A 27,949-nucleotide genomic window follows, 5' to 3' on the forward strand; every position below is an offset into this window, starting at 1 on the left:
AGAATTGCAGCCAGCTACCTCTTTCAGAAAAATTAGCCTAAGCCCAGTGTTCAGTGGTCTACCTCTAATGCGAAATTCTAATAATAAAATTAACTAGACAAAAAAGTAAAAAATAAGCAATAAACTCTACTTCGTATATCATTAGCAACCTTGAGCAGAAAATCCAGGTTCAGCATTGATCAACTTTCTTGCTGGGAGCAGATCACTAGTTAAAGAGATCTGTTTAGGTCAAAAAAGTCTCTCCCTACCAATGGCACATCTGGGCAAAGATACCTGAAACACCAAACTCTCCAACTGTGAAGCCAAAACCTCACCATTTTGCCACCACTTAATTATTTTCATAACCCCGAAGTTCCCAGCAAACTCATCACTCAGAGAATCAAAAACTCTCAGACTTCTGCTGTTAAGTCAGCAGCCAAGTGCTGCGCTGGCCTACGTCAGCATTACAGCTGCCCTAGTCATAGGCCAACAAAACAACCAAAGGTTTAAAAATGCAAGCCTAGAATTATATTTTATCAGTACCACGAACAGAACGCAGGAATTACATACTAGAGCTGCTGCTTTTTAACTAAAAGCTCTGCAGCCACCTGCTAAAGTCAAGAACCTTTCAGGCTGTTTTAAAGCCACCAAAATTTTATGCCAAGGCTCAATGCAACAGCATGAGCTCTGCACTACTTAACAGCTGTTACCAGTTTTGATCCTGCCCAAGAACTGGATGTGTTTGTAGCACTTGCTATCACAAGAGTGTAACTGCTCCAAAACCCAATAAATTTCACCCTGATCCTGTTGCAGAACAGGAAGTGCTCTCTCTATAGGTATCAGTCTAGCTCTGAATACCACTGTTAATATTCTTTTTTCCGAGAACAGTTCAAACTTTTAAGTCACGTTCTTGCTCCAAAACCTCTCAAACACAGTAATGATCTTTCTTTACCATGGAGAAAGACCATGCCCACAGCACAGCCCCTACATACCATTAACTCTGCAAGGCATTCAAAGCTAAACATCTGCCTGCCACGGCTACAGCACATCTGTTTGAAAGGCCACCAAAACTATACACTAGCAATGCTTCTCTTGGTTTGACTTACTAGTCATAACTGCATACTAATTACATATTCCAGAATTACACTCCTTACAATCCTCCTCGAGGAGACCCAATGTGCTCTCATTTGTAACACATCCTCATGTTACTGTATCTGAGATTATGCCAAAGCGCAGTTCACGCATCGCGTTAGGAGAAGAGGTGTTTTTTTAATCTGGAAGAAGCGATTGCCACCTCTTGTCATCGAGAACCCTGCTGCACCATACTGCAACCAAGCACAAGCTCTGCCTTACTGAATGTATGAAAATCAGGGCAGAGTACACAGGCTTCACCTCTCCTGCCGTGCAGACTGAAGCAACCCCAGTAAAGCGACAGGCCTGCCACGATTATATTTGCAATTCAAGACGAGTTACTAGATCAAAAATAAAAAGTGCTCTGGACGTGAGTCACGGCAGGACAGGCGTATTTGCTACGTGAGCCGAAAAATCAACACAGCCAGAGATAAGCTGCAGACCCGCGCTGCTCCGGAGCCGGCAGGGGCTCCCCGGGCCTGGGGTGGAACAGCACCTCCGCGACACGGGGGTGGCAGCAGGCAGGCCGGCTGCAATCGCCAAGGAGAGCTAACGTTAATCCTCGCCATCACTGAGCTCCCGTTAATCTGCCCGGCTGCCGGGCCCCGGCTCGGCGGCCGTCCGGACAAAAGGAGGCCGAGACGGCGGCGGGAGAAGGCGCGGCGGCCCGGGCGAGCCCCGGCGGAGCGGCACCGGGAAGCGCGTTAGGTAACCGCCGCGCAGGTCTGATGCAATAGCTGTACGTGCAGCGCCCGGTGCCGGGCCCCGTCCCCGCCGGGAGGATACAGGTCAGATCCAGGTCGAAGCCATCCTCCTGGTATCGCCTTTTGTTCCTGCTGACGATCTCTTTGATGATGGCGGTCATGTCTGGCAGCCGAGGGCCGCTCCGGGACAACGCGCAGGGGCCGGGCGGCGGGGCGCGGGGCCGGGAGGCGGCGGCGGGCCGACGGCCGCCGGGCGGCCCCGGGCGCGGGGCCTGCTGCGCCGGCGGCTCAGCCCCAGGCGGGCCCGCCTCCCCCCGCGGCAGCGGCGGCGGCTCCCGGCGGCGGCGGCTGCCCCCTCCTCCTCCTGCCGCCGCTGCGCCGAGCGGGGCGGGAGCAGCGGCGGCGGCGGCCGAGCAGGGAGGGGCCGGAGCCGGGCCGAGTCCCTGAGGGTGCCGCCGCCGCCGCCGTCTTTGAGGAGAGCGAGGCGGAGGCGGAGAGAACAGCTCTCCGGCGCTCCGGGCCCCAGCAATGGTGACAGCGGCGCGGGGCGCCCCCCCGGCCCGGCCCCGCTCCGCCCCGCTCCGCTCCCCGCCGGGACGGCGGCGGTAGCGGCAGCGGGCCCGGAGCCGCGCGGTGGGGCCGCGCCGCCGGGCGGGCGGGCGGGCGTTCCGCGACGGGGCGACAGCAGCGGCGGCGGCGGATCCTCAGGGCGTGCGGGCCGGCGGCGCGGCCTGGCTCATCCCCCCCGGCCTGCTCCGCGCCCAACAGCGCCGCGCCAGCGTTAGACTCCCATCATGGCTGCAGCTTCCGAGAGGGGAGGCAGCCCCGCCCCCTCCGCCGCCTCCGCCGCCCCGAGAAAGTAGTCCCTCACGAACCTGCGAGCCGCTTACCCGCCCCGCCGCCGCGCCGCCCCCCTCGCCCCATCCCGCCGTCCCGCCCGCCCCTCGCCGCCCCGCAGCCCGGGTCCCGCTGCCACGAGGGGCGAGGAGGCAGCGGGCGGAGGGATACGGGCGGCGCGGTGACACGCCACCGTGCCGAGCGGCGGTGCTGCCTATGGTCACGTGGGCATCCCGCTGTGCTCGCGGCGGCCCCTTCCCCCGCGGGCGGAAGTGGTCGGGTCGGGGTGGGCCGGGCCGGGCCGGGCCGGGCTGGGCTGGGCTGAGAGGTGAGGTGAGGAGAGGAGCAGAGCAGAGCAGAGCAGAGCAGAGCAGAGCAGAGCAGGGCTGGGCCGGGCCGGGCTGGGCTGGGCTGAGAGGTGAGGTGAGGAGAGGAGCAGAGCAGAGCAGGGCTGGGCCGGGCCGGGCCGGGCCCGCTGGTGAGTGGGAAAGGCAGGGCCCGGCCCGCGAGAGCCAGCCCGCACCGCTCGAGCTGTGAGGGGAGCGGGAGGCGGGCCCCTTCCTGCCCTTTGCGCTCCCGCGGCCTGCCGGCGCTTGGGGCCTGAGGCGGGCGAGAGGACGGGGCTCTCTCCCCCGCCCCCCCCTTCCCAGTCAGGTCGTCCCGTGGCGCTGGTAGGTGCCACAGCGGCTGCGTCCGCCCCGGCGAGGTGCCCGGGCCGGGTGGGGGGCCTGCGCTTATGTAACCGGCGCGGGGGGCGTAACGGACATGGTGCGGCCACGAGCCCCGCGGGCGGGGGGTCACAGTCGCCAGGGGCCTCGACCTCCCCCCTGCCCCCGGGCCTCTGTTCTGCGGTTTAGCGTAAGGCTGAGCGACCCGGACTGGCTCGGAGCCGCTGCCCTCCCTCCGCTCGCTGCTGTACGTGAGCACCTACTGCCCCCTGCAGCCGCCCAGGCCTCGGGGGAGGTGGTGGGGGGGTGACCCCCCTGCTGCCCTCGGTGCCTGCCGGAGCCGCCGGCAGCCGAGCACGGGGGTAGGGTAGTAGGGGCGTGAAAGTGCCCCCTGGGTCACGCCAGCTGGCTCACCGGTTGTGGCCATGCTGTTTTCGTGGAGCTTTCTGTCCCCCTCCTCCGCCCTTCCCGCATTGATCACAATTATCCTGACAGGGAGAAAAGCACTGTCTCTAAATCTCCAAATCAGCCTTTAAATTCCTTTAAAACTTCAGCAAATAAATCCCATTGTACAAGGCTCTTCACACTCTATGCTGAAAACTCCTGTAAGTCTTTGGGAATTGCCGGTGTTAATGATTTGTGGGAAAATTACCATCAGGTAGCCTCTTGCAGCCTGAGCTTCTGAATATGAATGCTGGCTGCAGTCTCCGTTATCAGTTCCCATCTTTGTCATAGTTTGGTAGGGCATGTTTTGGAGGAGAGGTTTGTGTGATTTTTTTCCTTTTGTGTGCAGACAGGTGAAATACTAGCCCATTGAGGTAATACAAACCAAAATTTTAAGGCAGCTTGGAATGTATGACTTCTGTAAAGTGTCAGGAATGGAATCTGCTGGAGATCAGCATCTGCCCCAACTGCTAAGGGATCAGGAGAGCACTTACCAGATAATACATTTGAAGAAACAGGGTTACTAGGCAAATAAATTTGTATATTTGCCTTCCTCAGAAATACTATCTTCATGTCATTCTCTTGTTGGGCAGTAAGTAATGTGAGGGATATCCCATGGAGGTCAAAGATAACATACCTTCGAATGAAGCCTATTTAAAGGGAGCAAGAAGGCACTTGTTTGTTTTATAAAGAGGTGATGGACATCTCCAAGCATCGTCAAGGAACAGAAACAAAAGGAAAATGAAACCGCTGCCTATACAACTAGAAAAGAGACACCATGGAAAGGACCAGCCTGATGGGAAGAGGAGAACCCATGCACCCTTTTTCCCTTCTCTCCATGAAAAGCAGATTACATAAACCAGGCAGGTATCTCCCTAAAGAACAGATCCTGGGTTTAATTCATAAGTCCACCTCAAATGTTTTTGAGGCTGGCAGGGAAAGACACCTTGCTGAAGAGACTTTGTATCTTGCTAGACCCATCAGACCACAGCGAAAACAGCCCTCGCAGGAACACGAGCGGGAAATCCCTCCATGTTTTGCTTAGTAATTGCATTATCTGGGGAATGGCTATCCAACACATTTGAGCAGGGCAGCTTGGAGGAAAATAGCACTCACTTGCATATTGGTTGGATGCTATGGGAAATTGGTTAATAAGCAGGTCTGGCAAGCAGGAAAAATTGGCTAAAATGTAGTACTCCATGTGTAGGAGAAGATTTATTAAATATCAATTTTTTGCATATATAAATTAGGCAGTACTTTACAAAACTTTCCTTTTCCTTTCTGAGGAACAGCAAAAAGGAATTCAAAAGTGCAAGATAAATTCAGTGTCTTGTTTGATCTTTAAACAGATTTTAAGAGAGGTGCTGAAGTCCAGCTGCAGATGGCTGGAGCAGGGAGAGGAATGGGAGAGTAAAAAGCTACGCTTTGCTTTTAAGGGCTCAAAATAAACTGGAGCATAAGGTGGAGGGTTTTCCTGGATTGCTGCAGCCTTCAGCCTTTGCAAATGCTATATTATATAATTCCTTTCATAAATGTATCAAGTTTCATCTTAAGATCTTTTGCCACCATTATTCCCACTGGGAAGCTGTTCCAAGAACCTTCTTCTGATTTTCATACTAAATATATTTGTGACTGGTTTGTATCCATTTATTCCTGTGCCGGCATTGGCCTTAAATAGCTCCTACTCCATAGCATTTACCCTTTTTACCCTTTGTGCACTTACAGGCAGAAATGTCCCTGTTAGCTGTCATCTGACTACACTAAGCTAGCTGAGCTCCCCTAACTTTCCACTCTCCCTCATCTCAGCAGCGACTTTCTGCTCCAGTTTCATTATGATTTATTTCTCTTCAATATAGATGAACAGAATGGCATGCAGAGTTCCCGAGAGTATCTTGCCAGCGCCAAGGACAATGGTATTAATCCTTTCCAAACTCTGCTAGGAACATTGCTCCTAAGACCTCTCAGGGCCTTGTTTTCATGATCATATTGGCAGCTCATAGTTATTTTGGGATCAACTTGTGTGTGTGCAGTGAGATCATACTGTTCCTTTCCCAAACTTCAAATGTATGAAATGAACCCATGAAACCTACTTTTAGGTCTGGACTTGGAGGTTATCCTAGACAAATACAGATGTGGCTAGCAAATCAAGACCATCTTTGAAAACATTTCTGAAAGTCCTTCAAGTCCTAAGACTGCCCCTCTCTTTCTAACATCTGAAAGTCCTTTTGCTAGATTCCCGATTCCAAGTCAGACCAAGACTAAAGAGCAGTCTGAGCAGTAGATGTCTGTCAGTGACCATTGTGTCAGCAAGGCCTGCAACAGATTTTCATCACACCATGCAGCGATGATCTTTGTAACAACAACCACTGCTGAAATCTCATGATCCAACTTGTGGGACTATGCCAGCAATTGGAAGGATAGGGAAAGAGAACATAATTATGCCATCTTTAATATTCATGCTCTGCCTCCATCTTCAACTCTGCATACAGTTGAGGTCCCACTGTAAAAAGTTAGCTAGAGGTCTATAAAATCTTAAGTTACTGGACAAGGATGGCTTGCTTTGCCCTTTCTTCAATATAAAATGTAGGGGTTCCAGATGAAAATAGCTGGTGACAGGTTCAAAACAATACAGGTAGTTAGTTTCGTGGCGTGAAGTTAAATTGTGGGACTTGGCTACAAAATGCTGCAGATGCCCGAAGTTTTTGAGGAAAAAGTAGATAAATTCATGAAAAAAATTGGCAATAAAATACAACACATCCTCTGACTCAGAAAGTCTTTGATCTGCTAGTTGGTGAAGCACAGAAGAGTCTTCTGGGGAAAAACAACTACATGCTTTTGCCCAATTATGAAGCTGTTCCTAGACATCCCCTTTTCACCGGCTTGTTCTTTACCTTCCGATCTCTCATTTTGTTCTTTCCATACACTTTGCCTTGCTTTCTATTTATCTCATTTCATCCCTATTCCATCTCTGTGTTTTGTTGTTCCCTGTGTCTTGCAAACCCCCTTCCTACCTCCAACCACCACAGATCCTTCTGATTTTAATATACCACTCCTTTCCCATCTTGTTCCTGTTCAGGTCACTGGCAAACCTCGGGTCAGCCTGCACTGACTGGAGAACGAAGTTCACCAAAAATAACATGTTTCATAGCAAAGCAGCCAGCAGTCAAAAGCAAAACGGTATGTACACCGGTGTGGCCTTTGTCTTACCCTTCTCCAAGGAGTTTTCCAACTACACTAGGTCCTTCCGGTGACCTTCTAGTCCTGTGTTCAAGAGCTACAATCTCCTAGAGTCCAGCCAAGTCATCCGTACATTTGATTTGAAATTTTTCAATTTTGGGGGAAATTTGCAATCTCATTTTTCAATATCAATCAAAACCCCCAAATGTTTTCTTCTGCCACAGCTGCAAAACCAAAATTGATAAAAAAGTATGTTGAATGAGTTTCAACTTACATTACCGCTTTCTAGATCTGTCCTTACGTAGGAAGCATACTCCATGACCCAAAGTAGCCAAGGCATGCCAAGCTTGGGGACAGCAGCTGCCACAAAGACCTTTTTTTCTCCAGTATAAACCCATGATTTCCAGTACATTTCTCTTTCAGACAGATACTTTTACTAGAAGATATAAATTGAAAACTAAGGCCCAATTCACGTTAACACCAGAAAGGAACAGTCAGTCAGCAGTAGGCTGGTGGTCTCTCCTGGCTTCTGCAGCTCCTAATCAACCTGGTGCATGGACAGCACAAGCGATGGCAAAGTAACACCTTGTCATGGCCAGGTCTGTGCAAACAGGGGAAGCTCCAGCAGTACCAGAGGGACGGAGACTTCATGGAGACCTCTGTAGGATCAGCTTCTAGAATGAGTTAAGTCCTACATCAAGCCTTCAGCAATGTTTTAAGGCTCTGTATTTAGGAAAGTGGGATGAATTTGGTGTTTCTCACCTTTTTAAAGAAATATTTGTTCAAGAAATTATAATCTCCCAGTATTTTGAGAAATTAGGACCCAATCTAATTTACGCATTCTGCATCAGCCTCACTTTCAGCCTGACCCTGGTCAGCTTCTGAAAAATTGCATCTCTCAATTTTTTTCAGTATTTTTCAGCAGAGGATTTATTTCAAAGCTTACCACCACAGCTGTCAAGAGCAGTGACAAAATGTAGGTTTCGAGCTTTTATTACTTGTGTGTGTGTTTGCATTTCTCCTTAACTGCAGCAAAACAGATGTCACTTTTTTAAGAGTGGGAGAAAAACCAGAAGGGTCCTAACTATTTTCCTATGGTAATAGGAAATGGTAATGGTAATTAGAATGCAATAGCGTTTTCCTAGTGCATGAAACGCAGGCAGTGAAATGATTGATTATCCTTTTTCTATTCAAAAGGGGTGATTACAAGAACAAGTATAGGCCTCCAATTAATAGCAAAAGCTGTCAGCATCACTGATTATATCTAGTTCATTTTTAAAACATCAAAGGGAAACTGTTCACGTATTCCACATAGATTGAAAAAAAAATTCTCTAGAAGATTATAATCTTATTTACCATCAAAGACTGGAGGAGCAGCAGGAAAGGAAGGCCTTCTGTAAATCAATAGGTGCATTTAGACATTGATACATTTATTTTCTCATTAAATACACTTTTTATTTGGAAGAGCTATAGCACACAATGAAAGGGAAATATGGATTTGTCAATACGGATGAAGAAGCAAAAGTTGTTTCAAAACTTTTTTAATTTTGGGGGAGTTTTGGTGTATATTAATCCAATAAATGGAACCAAACCAAAACTGCTGGAACAGTACTTTGGTAAAATCACAATCACTTTGAGAACATGAGTATTTTTTTGCATGTGGATTTAATGATGGAAACACCACGCACCGCTGATGCAGTGACAGATGGATACTGGTGGGGTGGATGACATCCCACTCGGGTCACTGAAGAGTGTGCCTGGATTTCGGCACGAGCCAGACCCGCTATGGGAAGGAAATTTGGTGTCACAGTCTCTACCTGAGGTGGTGGTGGTGGAGCAGGTACAGTGGAGAAATCACAGAGCAGAAGCAGCGGGTCTGCTCCACAGGTCCTGGTGTGTGACAGCCACCGGGAGCTTCAGTAGACTTGTCGGTGGGTGAAGCATCTCCTGCGTGCGTGTACAAGGGATGACTTCTAAAAATGGCCTATAATAAAATCAGTGTTGTATAAAAAGCTAACTGCTCTTGACAAACAAATTACAATCCCCAGTGAGCAGGTTGAAGTTTTTTAGGAAGCCCCTGGACAATATATGAATTACAGGTAAGAAAACAAAGTGATAAGGCTTTCTCTCGGGAGCAAAGCTGGGTCTGAAAGACTTCAAAACTTCAGCAGCATTGACACAAGAGCAGAAGAGTTGAAGACAAGTTGCCAAAACTTTGGATTAATTACACTTATTACAGAGATCCCCTTATTTTAACCTTTTTCTGGACATTTTTCTCTTACTATATATAGTTTGAAGTTACTGTTTTTATTACATGTTGAAATTGGGAAACTATTATCTCAATATCTCTTAGTAAACTACTGATGAATTGTTAAATTTCGATGATTTTCATTCTGGCAGATCCCTGTAGCATCCCAAATCTGCCAAATACATCTGAAATGTCGCCGCTCCCGAAGGGGGAGGGAGTGTGTTTATTAGGAGGCGGGTGTCAGGGCAGGCTCGACCCCAGGCAGGCCTACGCCCTCTGCTGGCGGGGAGCGGCCCGCGGAGCCCAGGCAGCGGGGGCTCCGTTCCGGACGGGCTGAGGGCCGGACCGGCAGGCGGGCGGAACCTTCGTGCGGGGCGGCGGGAGCCGGCCGGAGGGGGGAAGCACGGGACGTGCCACCGCCGAGCCAGGGCCCACGCTGCCGCCTCCGCCAGTGCGGCCGCCGCCGCACCGCGACCCGCCAGCCGCGTGTCCGAGAGACTGGCCCCGAAGGGTGAGTGACTCGGCGAGGGAGAGAGAGAGCGGTCGCCCGCCACCGCTTACCCGCCGCGCCGGCACTTGCCGGGCGGCGGGAAGGTCACGGGCGGCCGGTCCGTCCGGCCCTCACCGGTGCCGCCTTCGCCTCACCCCGCCCCCATGGCCGGATCCCGGGCGGCCGCTGCCGCGTCCTCGGCGGGGCCGGGGGCTCTCCGAGGCCTGCTGCTGCCCTCGCTGGGGCCTAGCGGGCGGCCCGGGAGGCCAAGCGGGGCGGCCCCGCCCTGCTGCCGGCACGGCTCGGCTCGGCAGAGCGGCACTGCCCCTTCCCTCCTGTCAGCTCCGGCCCCACCAGACCGCCGGTGAGGCGGTCGGTCTCCGGTGCCTGGCCAGGAACCGGCCCCCTCCTCTGCGCCGCTCCGCGATCGGGGGGGCGTGGGGGTAAAGCCGAGTCCTTGAAGGGGAAGCGGTTGCTTTTGCCTGGGGGTTCGGGGAGAGGCGAGAGATTCCTGCCAGTGACTGAGCTTTCCCTCTAGCCGCGCTGTGGGAGCAGAACAGGAACCAGCGCCGCTTGTCCTTTTGGTTTCTTTTTAGTATTTGAAGTGTTGGCATGCAGACAGGCAGAACTAAAATAAAATGCGTAGCCTTACTGACCTAGAGTTTGCTGTTCAATTAACTGTCCTTCTCATTATCTCAGCTATCTGCCTAGAAAATAAATGCTAACATTCATGCAGGGTAAGCAGAACTTCGTTTAGAAAGGTTACACTTAAAATTCTCTTCTATTAAAGCTTTTTCTTACAATTGCTGTTCAGGGCAAGGATTGCATAAGAAGTGGCTTTTCTCATTGGTTTTTGGGGCTTCCTTTCCTAAAAAAGAAAGATTTTTTTCCTTTTTCAGTGAGTATGTAGCCCTTTTATTTTAGTAAATCAAGCTTAAGAGAACATGCAGAATCTTGTAGCTCTGTATTACTTGCTTAGATGCCTAAGCAGGCAAATTTTATTTGATTTCGAATCAGGTATGCATAGCAACAGCCTTGATTTTTACATTTCTAAACAGCGAATGAAGAGTTAAAAAAACCAAAACTGTTTTAGTGAGCCACACTGGAATATAGTAGAAAGCTGTTGATATCTTTTGGTAGACATAACGCAGTTGTTCTCCTAATTCCAGTTTGCCGAATCCTTGTAAATTGAATCTATGGTATGGCATCGCTTTGAGTTGAATACAGGGTCGACATAATGTGCTAGCTAGGCAAGGGGGAATTCAAGGATATCTTGGCTGTAGGTAGTTCGGCTTTTCCCTGGCTGAAGCTCAGTCTGGAGACCAGCCAGGGAGCGTTGGAAGCTGCCAAAGGAATTGCCACTGATTTTGCCCTTGCAGTGGGAAAATTGGGCAGTGAACAAGGAGAGTGTTGGGGATTCTCAAGCAGAAACCCCACCAGTTGAAGAGAAAGTAGATTGGGGAAAGAGTACCCCGATTTAATAAGTCATTTTTTGGTGTTTTAGGAAGAGATTTTTCCTCTCTGCAGCACGCTCCCTTAACTTGAAGGTGCTGTACTTTCTGGGTTTGGCTTGTACAGCAGCCAGCCTTTTCCCTTGATAGCTGTGTGCCACATCCAGCATTTTCAGTTTTCCAGGGATATTAATAACTCAAAATATATTCTGCTAGGTGCAGGCTCCAGCTCTTAACCTCATTTTATTCAAATACAAGTTGTCGATCACTCCTTAATGTGGCAGTTGGGTGCCTTTCCTTTAAACTTCCTCTTAGGCCAAAGAACTCCCTGCTTAAATAATGTAGTTATCTCTCTCTCCATGACTTAGCATTCTTGGGTCAATAACAGTCACAAAATGTCAATCTTAATGGGAGTGTAAACTTGGCACTGGAATAAAGTAATCTTTATTACTTTATTAGGGTATTGTATAGCTGAAAGGAATGCAGATTTCTTGAGGAAAGAGTGAAATCAGGACCTTTTTGCATGTAGTCAATCAAGTAAAGCCTCAAATTGTTGCTGCCATTTCTTCTCTGCTTACTGAAAGTGGAACTGAAACCATAGTTAGCGCTGTGTGTTTTAATCTTATGCAGTTTTATATGTTGGGGTTGTGCTGTTGTTGAGATATTTCATTATAACTTCATGGTAAGCTTTATGCCCACTGTGTGCATGGGATATAGTTTATATGAAATGGTGTTTAAATATAAGGCAGATGTTTTCTCAGCTTTAATTTTCTTTCTTTCTGTCCCTCCCTGCGCTTTTTTACATTTAGTGTTGAGAGACAAAATGGTCCATGCCGAAGCATTTTCACGTCCCCTGAGCCGGAATGAAGTGGTTGGATTAATTTTTCGTTTAACTATATTTGGTGCTGTAACATATTTTACCATTAAATGGATGGTCGATGCCATTGATCCGACCAGAAAGCAGAAAGTAGAAGCTCAGAAACAGGTAGGATTTTATTCATAAATATTTCTGTGAAATGCTCTCTCGTTCATTACTGTTCATACAGAGAAATCTGCTAACTGAAAAGGATATGCAATAACCAACAAAGTGATTGACAAAAGTATGTGGAATAATCCAAAAAAATAGAATTATTTTTTAGTACATCTCAGGATCTAGGCTGTTAGCGTTTTCAGTGCTTACATTTTATAACAAGTTAAAATTTCTAGCTTGAAGTGGTGGAAAAACTGTTGAACTGTAGCATAATGTTGTCTCTAATTATCTGCAAGTGTGTGGTCTCAGTGCAGTTTCTGCTTCTGACAATTTTGCTAAGCAGCAGTCGCATTAAATAATGCTCTCATCAGTTTCTTGGTTGCTTTTTAAAACCTTGAGCAGAAATAACTTAATTCTGTGCTGCTTTTTGGCAACTTAATGGCAGAGGCAGGGACTGTAGTTACTCATGACAAAGAGGAACACTGCTGTCCAAATGCCTTCTTACGAATAGCTTGCACTTTGTCCCTCTCTCTCCCCCCACCTCCAGTAGCAGTCAAAATGCCCTGGAAAGGGGAGGAAAAAATGTGAAAAGCCTCATTCCTTATGTTGAACTACAATGATTCATGGGAGTTAATGCTCTGGGAAAAGATTTAGGAGCATTTCAGAACCAAAGTTAAATGTTTCATTTGGAAAGTATTGAAGGAAACGTTGCAACTTTCTTTTGTTTTGTGGCTGACACAAATTTCACAGATTCAAACAGCAGTTTTGAGCAACCTAATTCTGTTTTGGGTGGTTTTTCTTTTTTAATGAAATCTTTAGTTAAAAAATTGGCTCCACTTTAAAAATCAGCTTTCACAATCTGTGCTAGTGCCAGCTATTATATAAGAGGTTGCAATATCCCAAAAGCATGTCAGACTTAACCGCAAGTTTGAGTATAAAGAGAAACTGAATTATGAAAGCATGTTGACACAACAAATACTTTTCCTTTTAAACTGGGAAAAAGAAAACATTTAATACATAGAAAAAATTGACTGGCTTCTGCGAATTATCTTTTTTTTTCTTAAAAATATATTAATCTCCCCTTGATACAGTGCTGTGGAAGTTTGGGGAGTGGGCATGCTTTTTATAACACAATTATATCTCACATTAAAGTGCGTGTGTATTATTTGCAGGGTTGTGAATGAAGATAATTAATCACATGAAAGAACTCTAGAGTTCTATTTAATAACAAGTTTCAGGGTTTTCATCTGAATCCTGTACAAAGTTTGTAAGGAATAATGGGCTTTTTTTAAGTGTAACATACCTGTGTCAGCTTTGGAAACTCCTGTAGAGATTATGGAAATGATTTTGTACTGAGATTACCTGTGTGTCTGCAAACCTGTTCTGAACAGCAAACTCTGTGTTTCAATGTTTATTTTGGTTGCTTTTCAGGTCACAATGTATGACTTGTGGATTTGGAGGTGGGAGGGCTGGTATGACACTTACTTGATGGGAACTGAGACATATGACTTAGTTTCACTCAAATGACAACAAGTCATTAGGAAATAGCAGAACCTTCTACTTCAGAAAGATTTAACCTCTTTTCAGATGTGACTTATGGGGAAGCTTTTCAGACTCCAAATAGCAGTTCTTTAAAAACTAATTTTTGAATCAAGCATTTGATTTCTTTCTCACATTTTCTTGGTGTTTTATTTCCCCCAGGCTGAAAAACTAATGAAGCAAATTGGAGTTAAAAATGTCAAGCTTACTGAATACGAAATGAGTATTGCTGCACATCTCGTAGACCCACTTAGCATGCATGTAAGAAACCGTTTTCCGTGTTACTCCGATGAAAGCACTTCAGACATGGAAGATCTTGATTTTGACGTTGGATTACATTATTTGTCGTATATATGTATCTATGGAAATACATAGAAAATATTTCTGTAATTTAAAAGTAAAATTGCATCATTGAGAGCGGAGTTTTTTTAATCACGTGTCTTTTTATTTTTGAGGCTTTGCACTACTTTTAAGCTTGTGGACATTTTTTGTTGGCAGGGACTATGATGATCATTTCTAATACTGTTTTTCTGTATTAGGTAACCTGGAATGATATTGCAGGCTTAGATGATGTTATTACAGATTTGAAAGACACTGTCATTTTGCCCATCAAGAAGAAATATTTGTTTGAGAATTCCAGGCTTTTACAGCCACCAAAAGGTAGGAAGGAAATGTTATGGATTTATATGTTGATATTAAAAAAAAAAAAAAAGTTACAATTACTCAGAAAGGAAAGAGGAAGCAGGTTGCCAGTCCAAAGTGCAACTATTAGGACTGATGCCAGGGAAAAGCCTCGGGTTTTTCCTCTTCTCTTGTCGTGAAATCAAGTTCTACTGAATAAGTTTCATCTTAGTAATGAAGGGATAATTGCTTTTCAGTTATTGATGTGTTACATTTTGGTGCACTAATCTATGTAGCCTGCATTTTTAACTGCCTAAATTGTCGGATTTTGTTTTTTCTTCTTATACCCCATCTTGTCCTTTGGGAGAGGTGAGCTATAACTCTGCTGTACAGCTTTGTACACTTGGTTAATATTTCTACGGTGTCATAGAAATGTAAGCCATAAACATGAGACGTCAATGTAAGCTAATCTTGCAGACATCTCTCTCTTCTAGTCCTAGAAATTCCAGTCATTCAAAGAGACAGAGATCCCATTTTTATTCTGAAGATCACTTGATTTTCTTTGGAGTTGAGTTGCACAGTATTGAGGCAGTAAGGAAACCGTCGAGTGACAAATTAACAGTAAAACAGAAGTTGGACACTCTCTGCTGGAATGCTTACAGCCATATTTGCTTTACGTTACTGCAAACAAGCAGAATTTAAACTTTGGCATTTTGTCCAATATTTCAGGTTCATCTTTACTGCTCTGATCCCTGGAATATTGTCTTCTGAAAATTCTCTGAAAACTATTAATTACCACCTATATCTGTGACTGTCTCAGTTTTGTGTCCTAAGTGATGGAAAATTAAGCACTTTTGTAACTGGTTTAGTTTTTCCATGCCACTTTCTGTTTAAGTCACAAATTAAAGTTGTCTGGAAAATTACTTTAATGTCATGATCTAATAAGCTGAAGGAAAAAAATGTTTTTTATTTATCTTTTTAAAGCAGACTTTCCATATAGGGCAAGCTCCGCAGTTTTATTAGTGGCTTGCACTGTGTGTTAATGGGAAGTCATTGCTTCAGAGTAATTATGTTTGTGGTCATCAGTCACATAAACAGAAAAAAACTCCTAATGGTTCTCTGTGTTTCAGGCGTGTTTAATTTAATTTTTTTTTCTTTAAATTGTTTTCTTTGCAACTATGTTAGAAAAACACTACTGTGAATTCTTTCACTATGACAAGTTTAAAAATAATATGAGATGTCATATTTAATTGTGGGTAATTTGTTTAAAATGTTTGTGGGGTCTTTTTTTTCTTTTCCTCCCTCCTCTGCTAAGTTTTATTAGCAAGGCTGAAACTGGCTATAAACAAGGCCTGTCAAATGCTTACAGGAAATAAATAGGCTTTTAGTTTTACATAACCTTTATAGTCACAGTAATAAACCAGTCGTCTTTCAGGCATATGTCTCCCTTCAGTTTCACCATACCTGTTTTTAGATGTTCTTAGCTTTAATTTTATAATAAGGATATCTTAAATAACTCTGTATTTGATTTGATGGAACACGACGTAACTTGGTTTCTTACCTTTTAAAACCTGAATAAAATACAAGCCTGGACACTATCAGGTCTGTCATGCCAAAGCATGTTTTCTGTACAGCGACCAGAGAGCATTAACACCGTTACTTTTTCAGGAGTACTTCTCTATGGCCCTCCTGGTTGTGGCAAAACGCTGATTGCCAAAGCTACAGCAAAGGAAGCAGGTTGTCGATTTATTAATCTCCAGCCTTCAACACTGACGGACAAATGGTATGGAGAGTCTCAAAAACTAGCTGCTGCTGTCTTCTCCCTTGCTATAAAGCTCCAACCATCCATCATCTTTATTGACGAAATAGGTAAAAATTTATCTTTTTTTGTAAGTAACTATAGCAGAGTGACATTAAACTGTAGGTTCAAGTTGATGGGTATATTGATCTACTGTCATCTTTTCCTTAAGAGTGATAATGGAACGAGGTTTAGTAATATAAATAGTATTGTAAAGTAATGGTGACAAATTAGGAAAAACAGTGTATTTCTTCCTTGTGTTAGTGGAGGAAATTACAAGTAGAACAAGTTGCTGCTTATTTTTGGTTGGGCTCAGGTGGTTCATGAGGAAAGCTTTTATTCTGTCAAGGGAACTACTTATTCAGGAAACCCATCACCAAATACACTTCAATGCTTCTGCTGTGAGGGCACATAATGTAAGATAAAATACAGGTTTAGGAGAGCTCAGGAATAATAGTTTAATAAAGCTGAAGAAGTAGGAGGGGAAGTTCAGCTAAGTGCCAGTTGTTCAGTGCATTTGGACTTGTCACATTAGTGTTTTAAGTTCTTGTGAACTTGAGCAGTTCGGTTAAAATTGCTCGTTGTCTTGTAGCACTGGCAATTCTTAGAGCAAGTTGTACTGTTTGCAGAAGCAGAGCCTGACAAAGCTTTTACCCTTTCCATAGTTTAGGTTTATGAAGGGGCTACATTCTTAAGATGTGTTTTATCCTTTTGTAGAGGTGTGAAAAATGTGTTTTTCTAACTGTTGGAAATTCTTTAGGCAACCACTAGCAGAGTTAGAGCTCTGCATAACAAAGTGTATAGCTGACTTTACGTCAGTCTTGCAGCTTGCTGTTCTTCTGTGCTTTAGTGCCTTCTAGCTTGCCAGACTCTGAATGCTTCCATCTCTGCATGAGAAATTAATGTGAAAGTTACACTTTCCGTGAATTCAGAAATTCAGGAAAATTTGGAGCACAAGATTTGGGACAGTCTCATGTGATAGATACGTACTCGTGTAAAGTAATTTAAAAGACGTGCTTAAAAATATGGTGAGATTCCACTTTCCTATTCTTCATCGTAAGAAATATTTTTCATTTGTTGACAATGTTTATTAAAAAAAGTATTTATAAGATAGAGAATAGCACAAGTCTGCACATGAGAAATCAAACAGCATACTTTCTATGGCAGGATTGAAAGTAAACTGCTTTACTGAATCCTTCAATACAGATTCCTTCTTACGAAGTCGATCGAGTTCTGACCATGAAGCTACAGCTATGATGAAAGCTCAGTTCATGAGTCTGTGGGATGGACTGGACACTGATTATAACTGCCAAGTAAGTACAAAGGATGATGAGAAAAGTAATGTGATTTTTCCCTCTCAGTTATTGTGATTGAGCCATTTGAGAAGAGTAGCAGATTGCATGTAGTAATAATTGCCAAAACAGTTTCTTTACTTGTCAGTAGTAGTGATTGCCAGAGTATTATGGGAATGAGATTAGTTATATTGATAGATCATTTTTCTTCTTGAGAAGGCTGTGTTTGTAGGTATTTTGGTTTTAATTAAGAGGTGTTATTTTCAGAAGTGTCTTAAGTCTCAATAATATAGCTGTATAGTTTGAGCTGCCAAAATTGGGAATTTTTAAACTGTTTTGAAAAACATTTTGTCAACAATATTTTCTTCAGGCAAAGTGAATCTTTGATTTCAGGAAAGGTATTGAAAGATCTGAGTATTCATCCCAGTTGCAGATTGGTTGGTTTGTTTCCAGAAAAGTGTTAGACTGACATTAGGCAAGCACTAGACTCTGGAGTTAATCTGAAAGGGTAGAGAAGTTGTTATCAAAAGACAAATTCTATTAAATGGAGCCATGCTTCCATCCCATTATTCCTGTATGCTTCCATCCCCTTCCCATAATCTCAACAGAAGTATTGTATTTTGGAGAGAAAAAAAAATACAAAAGCTGCTGGTGCTGTAAAAACAAACAAACAAAAAAGCATTTATGAAACAGAGGATTTGAATGTAGCATAGAGGAAAGCCTGCTTGGTATGTTTCTGAACTGTCACCTGGAGCAATCTTTTTAAGGCCTTTAAAAAGGATGTTTATTCTCCGATTTTAAAATTTTCAGCCTTTTCAATCTGTATCTTTCTGTGAATAGGTTCCAATGCTTTGACCTCCATTAGTTCTTTCTTTGTAAAATCTGCTTTTCCTTCTCTCTCAAGCTTGTGCTAAAGATTTTTTTTCAGTTGATTTTTTTAAAAACTGATTAGAACACAGTGAATATATATACTTAGGAGCTTTAAAGCAGAGTGTTTAGTTACCATTAGTAAGACACCAATGGTATGAACACTTAACTGGAAGCTAATATGATCTTGGAAGCACACATTTCTTCTGGTGTTTGAATGTATTATCTTTTTTCCCAATATACTGACAACTTCCTGGAGCAAGTCAAATTGTTTGTTTGCTGCAGTAAGACAATATGTGGTCTTACCCATCTCTCAAGTTCAGCATGCAGACCCTGAACAAGTCACTCTTGTCCTTTACTCGTATGCCTCTGCAGGTTAGGGGGCCACCAAAGTAAAATGCAGTGCAAACAATCGGCTGGAGACACTGCAGGGGTTGGTTAAGGTTTCTGGGGAGTTCTTCAGCAGGAGTGTTTTGTTTCAATACTGTATTTCTGGCTCTTCCCCAAGACGTCATTGCAATTCAGGAAGTGTTCTTTAAGTGATGGTTTTGACACTTGCATTGTCTGTTTTTGACAGCCAGTTCGCTGGGCTCTTTCGTTAATTACAAATGTTTACTTGGGAGCTTTGGGTTGCTTGTCTGATTCTCGCCAAACGAATTTGCTTTGAATAAGGATTAAATTTGTCTTTTGTTATGGTAACAAAAATTCCAAATGCTAGGAGGAAATTGTAAATAAGTGTTGTGATGAATGTTATTTGTTCCTGTGTTGATTGCACCTGAAAAGCATGTTCGGCTTTGGGCTAAACCTGCCAAGGATATAGTCTTGAGCAGGGCAGGAACTTGGGGCACAGTGCCTGGAAAAAAGCTGTGCTGCTTGAAGTGACAGTTAAAGTCTGGAAGCCCCGTACAGCTGCATTTGTGCCCTGGGTGGGTCCCATGTTCGCAGATAAAGCTGATTTTGGGAAGGCTCCTCAGCTCCGGTAGCACAGAGGGAGTAACACTTTGGGTCCAACAATGGACCTTGATGCAGACCCTGGGGAAGCATAGCATGGGTACAGTGATGCCTCTTTGCAAGAGGCAGCTCAGCCAAACATTAGCATGTGTTCAGCACGCCAGCAAGCGCCAAGTGCTTGCTTGAATAATGCTTTCTAGAAGGTGAAGACTGCCGGAGCCCTGGCGAAAAATGTGTCTTTTGGCTTTGTGCATAGCAATTTACCACCGTATAATTAAGCCTCTAGGTGGCAGGGTGACTCTGCTCCGGGACAAGTAACCTAGCCTAGCCAGGGGCTGCTAGAGCTGCCAGGCATGGCTGCGGAACAGTGACCCCAGACAAAAGACGAGGAGCATGACAGGAAACTGTATTGATAAGAGATTAATTTCCCTGACATTTTTCACTTTCATGACTGGGTATTTACAATGTACATAACTTACAATAACAAATGAGAAAATAAGGCTGATGTGAACGGGAAGTAAACTTGTTCTTAAACTAATAACCGGAACGTGGTCAAATGAGGTAAATACTCTCCTTGTATTGAACTTGGCTTGTACACATCTAATGCGCTGCTGTTACAGTATACTAGTGCATATAGGTTCTTACTGACTTTTAATGCATTTTTTTTTTAATGCTTAAAAAAAAGAAACAACATTTTAGTGCATGTGAAAGCTGCCAGTTTGGTCATCCTGGTGAACTGATTGCCTTTCTTTTTTTCAACACAGCACAAAAATGCCACATTTCTTAATACCTTATCAAAACGTCTCAAGTTGCTTCCAGACCACCAGGAGCTACAGAGACATCACCAAGACTTATAAGCAGAAGTTTTGGGTTACTGCTTAGAGTTTGAACTTTCAAATTGGGCTCGGAAGGCTTCAGACCAATGTAAAAATCTCCACCCAGATGATACTCTGTGGTACCAATGCTCTCTTAAGCTGCCTGTTTAAATCCAGTTGCTGAAATCGGTACCAAGAAACCTTATGTACCTTCTTTAAATGTCGATGTTCTTGATAAAGTGTGGAAGAGTCACACGTTTGGTTTTGAAACTCCAATATGGCGATATTTTCAAAAGCTGGTTTCAGGCTGACTGTTTTTTTCTCTTGGTGTATACAGGTAATAGTGATGGGAGCCACCAACCGTCCTCAGGATCTTGACTCTGCAATCATGAGAAGAATGCCGACCCGATTTCACATCAACCAACCTGTAAGTCATGGCAGGTTTGCCTGAACAGTGTGCCTAGTGGCTGAGCTACAGGCAAGTGCCTTATCAGCCAGGAAATGCATGTCTCTGGTTGTTTTTTTTGTTGGTTCCGCCCCCCCCCCCCCCCCAATAAATACTGCATTATTTTGATCTGGTTTTAGTTTTTTAGAAGCACATATATATCTTTGCTTTTTAAGGTGAAGTTTCTCACAGAAATCTTGATTCCTTGGGTCTTTTATCTGAAACAACTCCATGTGCTCCAAGAGCTTCCCACCCATTTTCTTCACCTGTAAGAATGGAGTGGCTTAGATGCTGCACTCTGGAAAGAGCTTAGTTTTAACTTGAAAACAATCACAAAAAGCACAAAAGTGACTGCACACAGTTGCCTGCGGGGAGAGTGGCACCCAGGTCAGATAGCGTCAAGAAGAAAGTACATACTGACTACCATTTATACCTTCTTGATGCACAGTATTTCGTTTTCAAGGAGAGAAGAAGGCATGAAATCTGCATACCAAAGCCTACATTCTTCTCAAGCCTTTTCACAGTCAGGCACAGTAAGCAATCTGGAAAACTTTTTATTCCACTTATGATTTATGCCAAGCAGGCAGCAATTAAGGTCTTTATCAATTATGCCAGCCATCACAAGGTTACCCTTACTATAAATTTTGCTATTGCCATCCTTTTCAAGGTATTTTAGTTGCCTTCAAACACTTAGCAATATCACAAGACATTTTTGTATCAATATTATAAAGAGTTCAGTCGTGGTTGTCAGTATTCCCTTCTGGCTACAGAAATACCCTTCATCATTCATTTTTTTTTTGAAACTTGGAGACAAGACTAGAGGAGTAAAAACTCTTATTGATTGTCCAAGGGAGTAGTCACGTTCCCAGACCCATCCTGTTTGAACTGGCTTTCACTCCTTGTGGACGGGTACTTTTCAAAACAAAGCATTTATAACCTAGTAACTGCTTTTCTGTGATGCCTGCTCATAGGGTTTCATACACCTTATTCATGCTCAAGTTTTCCTTGAATTAGTAAGGGGCAAGGATGTGTATTTTAGTACTTTATCATGCCTTTCTATCAAGGACCGCTGTTAGAAGGGTGAATAATCTGCAGGTAGCAGTGCCTCAGGATATTACAGGGGCTGGCTCCCTCTCCCAGGATCAGAATTACAACAGGAGGTGTCACTTAGGGCATAGGCACGTAACTTTCCTTACCCTGCTACAGCCATCTCATGAACTTACCACTTGTCTCTCGTTCTTGTCTGTGGTGCTTTGTGATACAACCAAGACTGGTTACAACTCTTATTGAGGGCCAAGATAATTTATGTGCTGTGGATTGGAAGTGTGCACAGGTAGTATCGCTGTAGAGTAGCTAAAGCCTTGCAGATTTTATAACTGAGTTTGAGATGAAAATTCCCAAAATTACTCATAAGAAATTACCTGCAAGGCAGAGGGAAATGGAAGTATTTTTTGGGACAGAGTATCAGCTGTTCAGCTGCCAGCGTATCTATAGGGTAGTTTTTTCCCTTTTTAACAATGAAGGTGAATTTGGGACAAGTTTGGTTTTGGGAGGCACAAAAAAGAGTCTCTTTGCTGCCTGTGTTTTACCTTGCTGTTAAGGATATGCTCAATACCTAACTGTTTATTTCGGTAACCTCATCACAGTATGTGCTTTATATTGCTTAAAATTTCCCAAGCATCATCTGTAGAATTGAATTTATTATTATTGTTTTTTTAAGCAGAACAGTTTATCCTCTTCATCTGATTTAGCAAAGTATTGAAAGCATCCCCTAGATCTAGAGAGTCTGCCCTCTGTTAAAGATGATGGGAAATCTTTGGAGATGGGTGCTTTCACTTAGGGCAAAGTAAGACTAAATGTCAGTGCATTTTCCCTTTCTCTGTAGTTAGTGTAAATGTATATGCTCAAATGCTTAGTTTCATGTGCTCCTGGAGTTAGAGTACCCTAGATCTCATTTTGCTGAGTGATTTGCCATCAGATAAGTTTCCTTAGTGTGTGTATCACATCTCCTGTTTGAGGGATCAGCTTGTGTCACTGAATTGTGACTGAAAGCCCACGCCATGTAAATTGAGATAGATGTTACATATATTTATTTTTGTACTCTAGTAACTTTAATCTCTTTTGTTTAAGGCTCTGAAACAAAGAGAAGCAATCTTGAAGCTAATTTTGAAAAATGAAAATGTAAGTAGACTTAATGGTTAATTTGCTGTATTACTGTTTTCATGAGTGCAAGGTCTGGAGTTGTAGAAAACATGTTTTATAATTGACTGTCTTGGAGTAAGGTAGAGATTATCTACCAGGGTATTTCTGATTATAACTTAGGAATCTTTTTTGGTTTTAGTTGTGGCGTTAAATTAAAGCAGTAGGGTTGCCTACTGGTTTAAGCATGAGCCTCAGTCAGAGCAGCAGTCTTGGATTTTGTGGTGAATCACCATCTCCAAGGAAAATTACTCTGTCTTCATTTTATTGTTATATAACAAGATAATATATTTATATCTCTAAAGATGCTGAAGGTGAATAATGTTTGGAAATCACTTTGATCAGTGAAAGAAATTTCAAGACGAAGCAGGGAGAAGAGATACTGAATTTTTTTTAACTCTGTACAGTGTATTGGCTCAAGTCAAGAAAGGAGGAATGACATTTTTTGACAGTGCTGCTTTTTGCACTTTGATCCATAGTTCATATTTCCTTTAGAGGAAAACTACTATAGATGTTGTTGCATGGTGTTCATGTTGCCATCTGCATCCCAAGGTGAGGGGAAGGGGTAGGTGTGAGCACATCTGGTAATGTCTGTTGGCAGGATATGGGACCTATGTTATTGGAGGTTCCTGCCAAATTTAGCCTGCAGCACTAATTGTCTTGAAGTTAATGTTGCAAAGTGTCTCTTGGTTGAGGTCTATCCTAAAAAATATAAGTTGGTTTTACTAATGAATGATATTTATTAAGAGGCCTAAAAATCACAGCTCATCATTGCGAATGGCTGAGATATTGGGGAGGTTGCTTTGCAAATGGTCATTTTGGATTGTTTGTATTCACAAAATACTAGACATGGATTTGACAACAGAACTGCTACAAAATGCCAAAGGAGTTGTGGAGGAAGAGCTGACCTATTTGCAGAAAGCCTCAAACAAAGATGTCTTTTGCAAATGGTGATTTCAGACTCAAATTTCTCTTCAAGAGCTGTTAGGGAGGTATGCCAAATAATGGACTTTATACAGGCTCCCTGAATATCTGCAGCCACCCAGCCCTTGCACGCAAGTGGACTCTGTGGCTCCTTTGCCTCGGCAGCTGGGCCTGGGAGTTGCAGCACTTCAGCAAAGGCCTTCAGCAAAAAACCTATAGGCCTTCAGCAAAAAACCTATATCGGCTCCTGAATATGAACCTGAAAGAATGCAAGGTGTATCAAGCATCTGGCAGTGAATCACAGCCACACAAATAACTTTTTTGTGGGGGGTGGTGGAAATCAGCCTGTATTGGTTATCCCATAGGAGGAAGAATCGGATCTCTCAAGCCCAGCTTATTTTCAGCCAGGGCGACAAACTTCCTGGCAGTCCTTCACATGACAGATGACAGGTGTAGTCATGCCCTCCATTTTCCCTGCCTGTCTTAAAATCTTGTTTCTTCTTTCTCACTCAAAGGGAAATCCTTGTTAACGCCTGCTACACAACATGCCCATTGTCTATTTATTCTTAGCCAGCTGCACTGCTCCATTCAATTCTTGGTGGCCTTCAGCCCCACATTGAGCAAATACATTGCAGATCCACAGATGACTATTACTGGCTTTGGTATTCATATGCAGGATCATGCTTTAAAGCAAAGCACTTCAAGACAGCCAGGCTATAATGTCTGTAGGAGGCACTTCAGGATAAGCCAGCTGCCACTTTTGCCTTAATTTCCATGCCTGGGGAGCCAGATGGCTCACTCCAGACCCAAACCAGAGCCCTGCATGCTGAGTTGTAGGTCAGGGAGCTGGGCCTCAAGTACAAGCTCAAGATATGAGACAACAGGACAGTATCAGTGTAACCCTTGTCCTTCAAGAAAAGCGGGAGGAATGGTGGGGAATTGGAAGGGTGCTCAGTGGATGTTGGCAGGTTCTCGGGTTATCCTGGGGAGTGTATGGGTTGAAGGGGTAGCTGGAAGTAGCGAAGAGTACACCTGGGGCTTTGCCTTCATCACCACAGAATAGTTTCCGTCTTAGAAGAAGTCACCCCTTAACTTCAGCCTTTTATTAGACTAGTTTGGCTTTAACTTTTTGAAAATAAAATACTGATGCATTGGAAAATGTGCCAGAAGGGGCTGTTATCAGAGGTTCTGTAAATGGACTGAATAAATATGAGGTCCTGGCTGGAATGAGTTTCAGCCTCTGATCCAGTGCATGGAGTTAGACACATTATTTTGCCTCAGAGTTCCCCATTTCATGGTTGTATAAAGTAGGAGCAGTTGTTCAGTAACTTGGCAAACAACTGAGTTGCTGAGATAACGAACAACTGCTTTTGAAGTTCTTATTCTGCAGTGAAAGGTGGCAACAACAAAATGTAAATGTGACAGGAACTTTTTCCAGCCTTGCTGTGTTACTGGTCAAAAGAAGTGTTTATGAAAACAAAATGCACTTTTCCAAATAATGTATTAAAAAAGGGCAGTGGCTGTGAAAGGAGACCCGTTGGGTAGTGTTCATTGTCTACAGATAAAAAGATGCATGTAGGATCTGATCAAGTCCTTTACCAAAATAAGCAGTGCTGTTGCAGGAAACTTGTGTGGGCATTTGGGAAAATGGGTCATTATTTCTGTGATCCAGTTTTTGCCATCCAGTAGCCTTCCAAAACCACACAGGAGCTGTGTCAGTAACAGAATATACTAATACGGTGGTTCACTTTTGATTGCCTGTTTTTTCTTTTTTATCAGCTACAGAGTTTTATGAGATGAAGCATCAGTTTAATTTAATGAGATTAACTACTTGGAGGGTTCAAACTGTAAATTAATAAAATAATTTGCTTTTAACTCTCAAAAAAAGTCAAGACTGAAAAAATCTTCTTAGGGCAGGTAACAATACTTGGAGGTGACTGTTTCTTGTCCTTGGTGAACAAAGTAAATGACTTCAGAGTTTTCATGCTCTGACCTTTTGTTTTCTGACAGGTGGACAAGCATGTAGATCTCCTAGAAGTTGCTAAAGAGACTGATGGCTTCTCAGGCAGTGATCTGAAAGAAATGTGCCGGGATGCAGCACTCCTCTGTGTCAGGGAATATGTTAATTCTGCCTGTGAAGAAGAGAAGTATGTGTCTTTATTCCGTCTATTATGATAGCCAAACACCAATTGTGAATGCTCCTGGTGCTACACACTGTCCAATTATTAGTTTGTATTTTCTGATTTGAATTGCAAATTCATAGAGATCTAAAAAGCCTTGCTATGTTTCACAGAAAGCAGGAGGTTCTCTTTTTCTTGACAAATTGCCATTATACAACAAAAAAACCCAACAAGTACGTTACCTTTATTCATTTTGACTATGAAAATAAGACTGTTTGTCAAGCTTGAGGTGGCATGAACCAACAAGTGATGTTACTGCACTATATCACCAGGCTTAAATGCTGGTAACACTCTTGCACGCACGTAACTCCACTTGCTGTGATGTTCCTCTAATTATCTCCCATACTTGCAGGTAATACGTGCATGGACAGGGGCATGTTTCCAGTATAATGCTGGATCCATGTCAGAGCTGCTGTTTTCAATGATTACTTCTCATTGTTTGAATAACTGTTACACAGCACCTGAATCATTATCTTGCTTTTTGTCTTTCTTTTAAAGCCATGATGAAGATGAAATTCGGCCTGTGCAGCAGCAGGATCTCCACAGGGCAATTGAGAAGATGAGAAAATCGAAGGATGCCACACTGCAGAATGTTTTGATGCACGTTAGTTTAGATTAGGACAAAAGAGTGTGTTTGCAGTTTCTGATGTAATTTAGTTTGACTTCTGTAATCAGCAAAAACAATGTCAGGGGGTGGGAGTGGGGTTGTTCCTTGAATAAGGGAGTTCTGTTTCTGGAATTGTTTTTATACAACAAATTCTAAGTTATTGAAATTTCATCAAGCACAACTAGAAGTGTAACAATAGACCATGAAGTGGAACAATTATAGCCCAGACCAAGAGCAACCACCTGTGTCTTGTCCCATAATCAATACACTGTGTAGCCTTAAAGCAGGTTCTAACATCGTGCATGGGTTCAGCGGGTCACCGGTGTGAAGGGGAGACAATCCATTACCAGTTTGTGTATATATGTATGAGCATGTGTGTATGTATTAAATGTATATATTCACACATTTTTTTATATATAGACATAATCTGTAGATAACTTGAGTATGGAAAATCTTTTCTACTTACTGAATCAAACCAAATCAGAAGATGTATAGATTAAAGATTCATCGATACTCAATTCACATTTACTTCTTCCTTTTAGCAGCAAATATGAAGATATAAATTCTGCTTCTAGAATAACTTTCAGGCAAAATTTGAAATGTTACTGATTTTTCTTTCACATGACCACTTGAAATCTGGTGCCATTTAAAGAGAGTAAACTACTGTAAAAATGTTTGAATACTTTTCATTTTGTATGAATTCTGCTTTTTTGAGGCTTTTTAAATGAATGCTGGTTTTATTTTTCCCTTGATGTGAGTAATTAGAGTAGAATCTTAACTGGTCTTTCATAAAGCCCCACATATTATAAGCTCTCTGAAAGTGTGGCTTTCTGATCTATTATGCATTGTAATGAGGGCTTGCTGCTATTCTAATCTCCTCTGGAAGACCCACTGCTGCACTGTGGCATTGTACCATGACATGTCATATGCATAGCTCTGAGGTGCGGGGGGATGTTTTGCTCTGTCACATGCTCTGATCTGCAAAATTGAAGAGAAGAGAATGGGTTTTAGGTTTATAAATGTGATTTAGCAATGTTCTGCTGTACTTGCTGTTAACAGTTTTAGTAAGTTCATGTAACGTTATGTAGTGATAAAGGCAAAGGGCTAAAAATATAAGTGGTAAAAGTGTTTTGGTAAAGTTATTGTCAGTAGGCTTTCAATAACTTGTTTTTTCTTCTTATAATATTACGAATTGTGCAGTAATTGAACAAAAATATGTAATTGGAATTGTTCAAACCCCTGGGGTGGTATGCTGTGTCACAGCTCTGCTACCTATCAAGGGAAGATAAGCATTGAAAGCAAGATAATGATGTAAACTGAAATGCACTTGCAAAGTAAAATAAAGACAGCTGGAGCCACCCATCGTACAGTATCAGGTGCTGATGACAATTTTCATTAAGCACAGCTTTCTCACTGGTGTCCTTTTGTCTGGCACACTGGTTGTGTGATGCACCAGCTGCCCTAGGTCTTAGTTTGACCCTATCTAATCTCCTTGGGTACTGAACATGGGGGGGGGGGGGGGGGGGTGTTTAATAATTTAATAATTACTTTGCTTTTTGATACGGGGGAAAAAGGTCTATGGTAAATGCAGATTGCTCTAACACAAGGACAT

At 43.4% G+C, this 27,949-nt stretch overlaps 2 protein-coding genes across 5 annotated transcripts in view; one reads left to right on the forward strand and one right to left on the reverse strand.

Annotated features, from left to right (window-relative positions):
* PTEN (phosphatase and tensin homolog) overlaps window positions 1-2,509 on the reverse strand; it is a 50,080-nt gene extending 47,571 nt beyond the window's left edge. Inside the window, exon 1 of the mRNA XM_072870839.1 lies at window positions 1,897-2,509. Within this exon, the coding sequence (XP_072726940.1) occupies window positions 1,897-1,975 (79 nt within the window). The 5' untranslated portion in view covers window positions 1,976-2,509. The remainder of the gene's footprint in view (window positions 1-1,896) is intronic.
* On the forward strand, window positions 1,584-27,709 carry ATAD1 (ATPase family AAA domain containing 1). Of its 4 annotated transcripts, none has more exons than XM_072870842.1 (11): window positions 1,584-1,818; window positions 6,840-6,940; window positions 11,939-12,114; window positions 13,801-13,899; window positions 14,178-14,298; window positions 15,928-16,128; window positions 17,264-17,370; window positions 20,320-20,409; window positions 22,558-22,608; window positions 25,561-25,697; window positions 26,229-27,709. In XM_072870842.1, exons 2-11 carry the CDS (start codon window positions 6,901-6,903, stop codon window positions 26,347-26,349), a joined length of 1,143 nt encoding a protein of 380 aa, XP_072726943.1. In that variant the 5' UTR covers window positions 1,584-1,818; window positions 6,840-6,900; the 3' UTR covers window positions 26,350-27,709. The 4 variants fall into 4 exon arrangements, with proteins under 4 accessions (XP_072726943.1, XP_072726941.1, XP_072726942.1 ...); XM_072870840.1 differs by lacking the exon at window positions 1,584-1,818 and adding an exon at window positions 5,620-5,676; XM_072870841.1 differs by lacking the exon at window positions 1,584-1,818 and having other exon boundaries at window positions 5,830-6,940.
* The last annotated feature ends 240 nt before the right edge of the window (window positions 27,710-27,949 follow it).

This window comes from Ciconia boyciana, chromosome 8 (assembly GCF_034638445.1).
Source record: "Ciconia boyciana chromosome 8, ASM3463844v1, whole genome shotgun sequence".
Classification (NCBI taxonomy): domain Eukaryota; kingdom Metazoa; phylum Chordata; class Aves; order Ciconiiformes; family Ciconiidae; genus Ciconia; species Ciconia boyciana.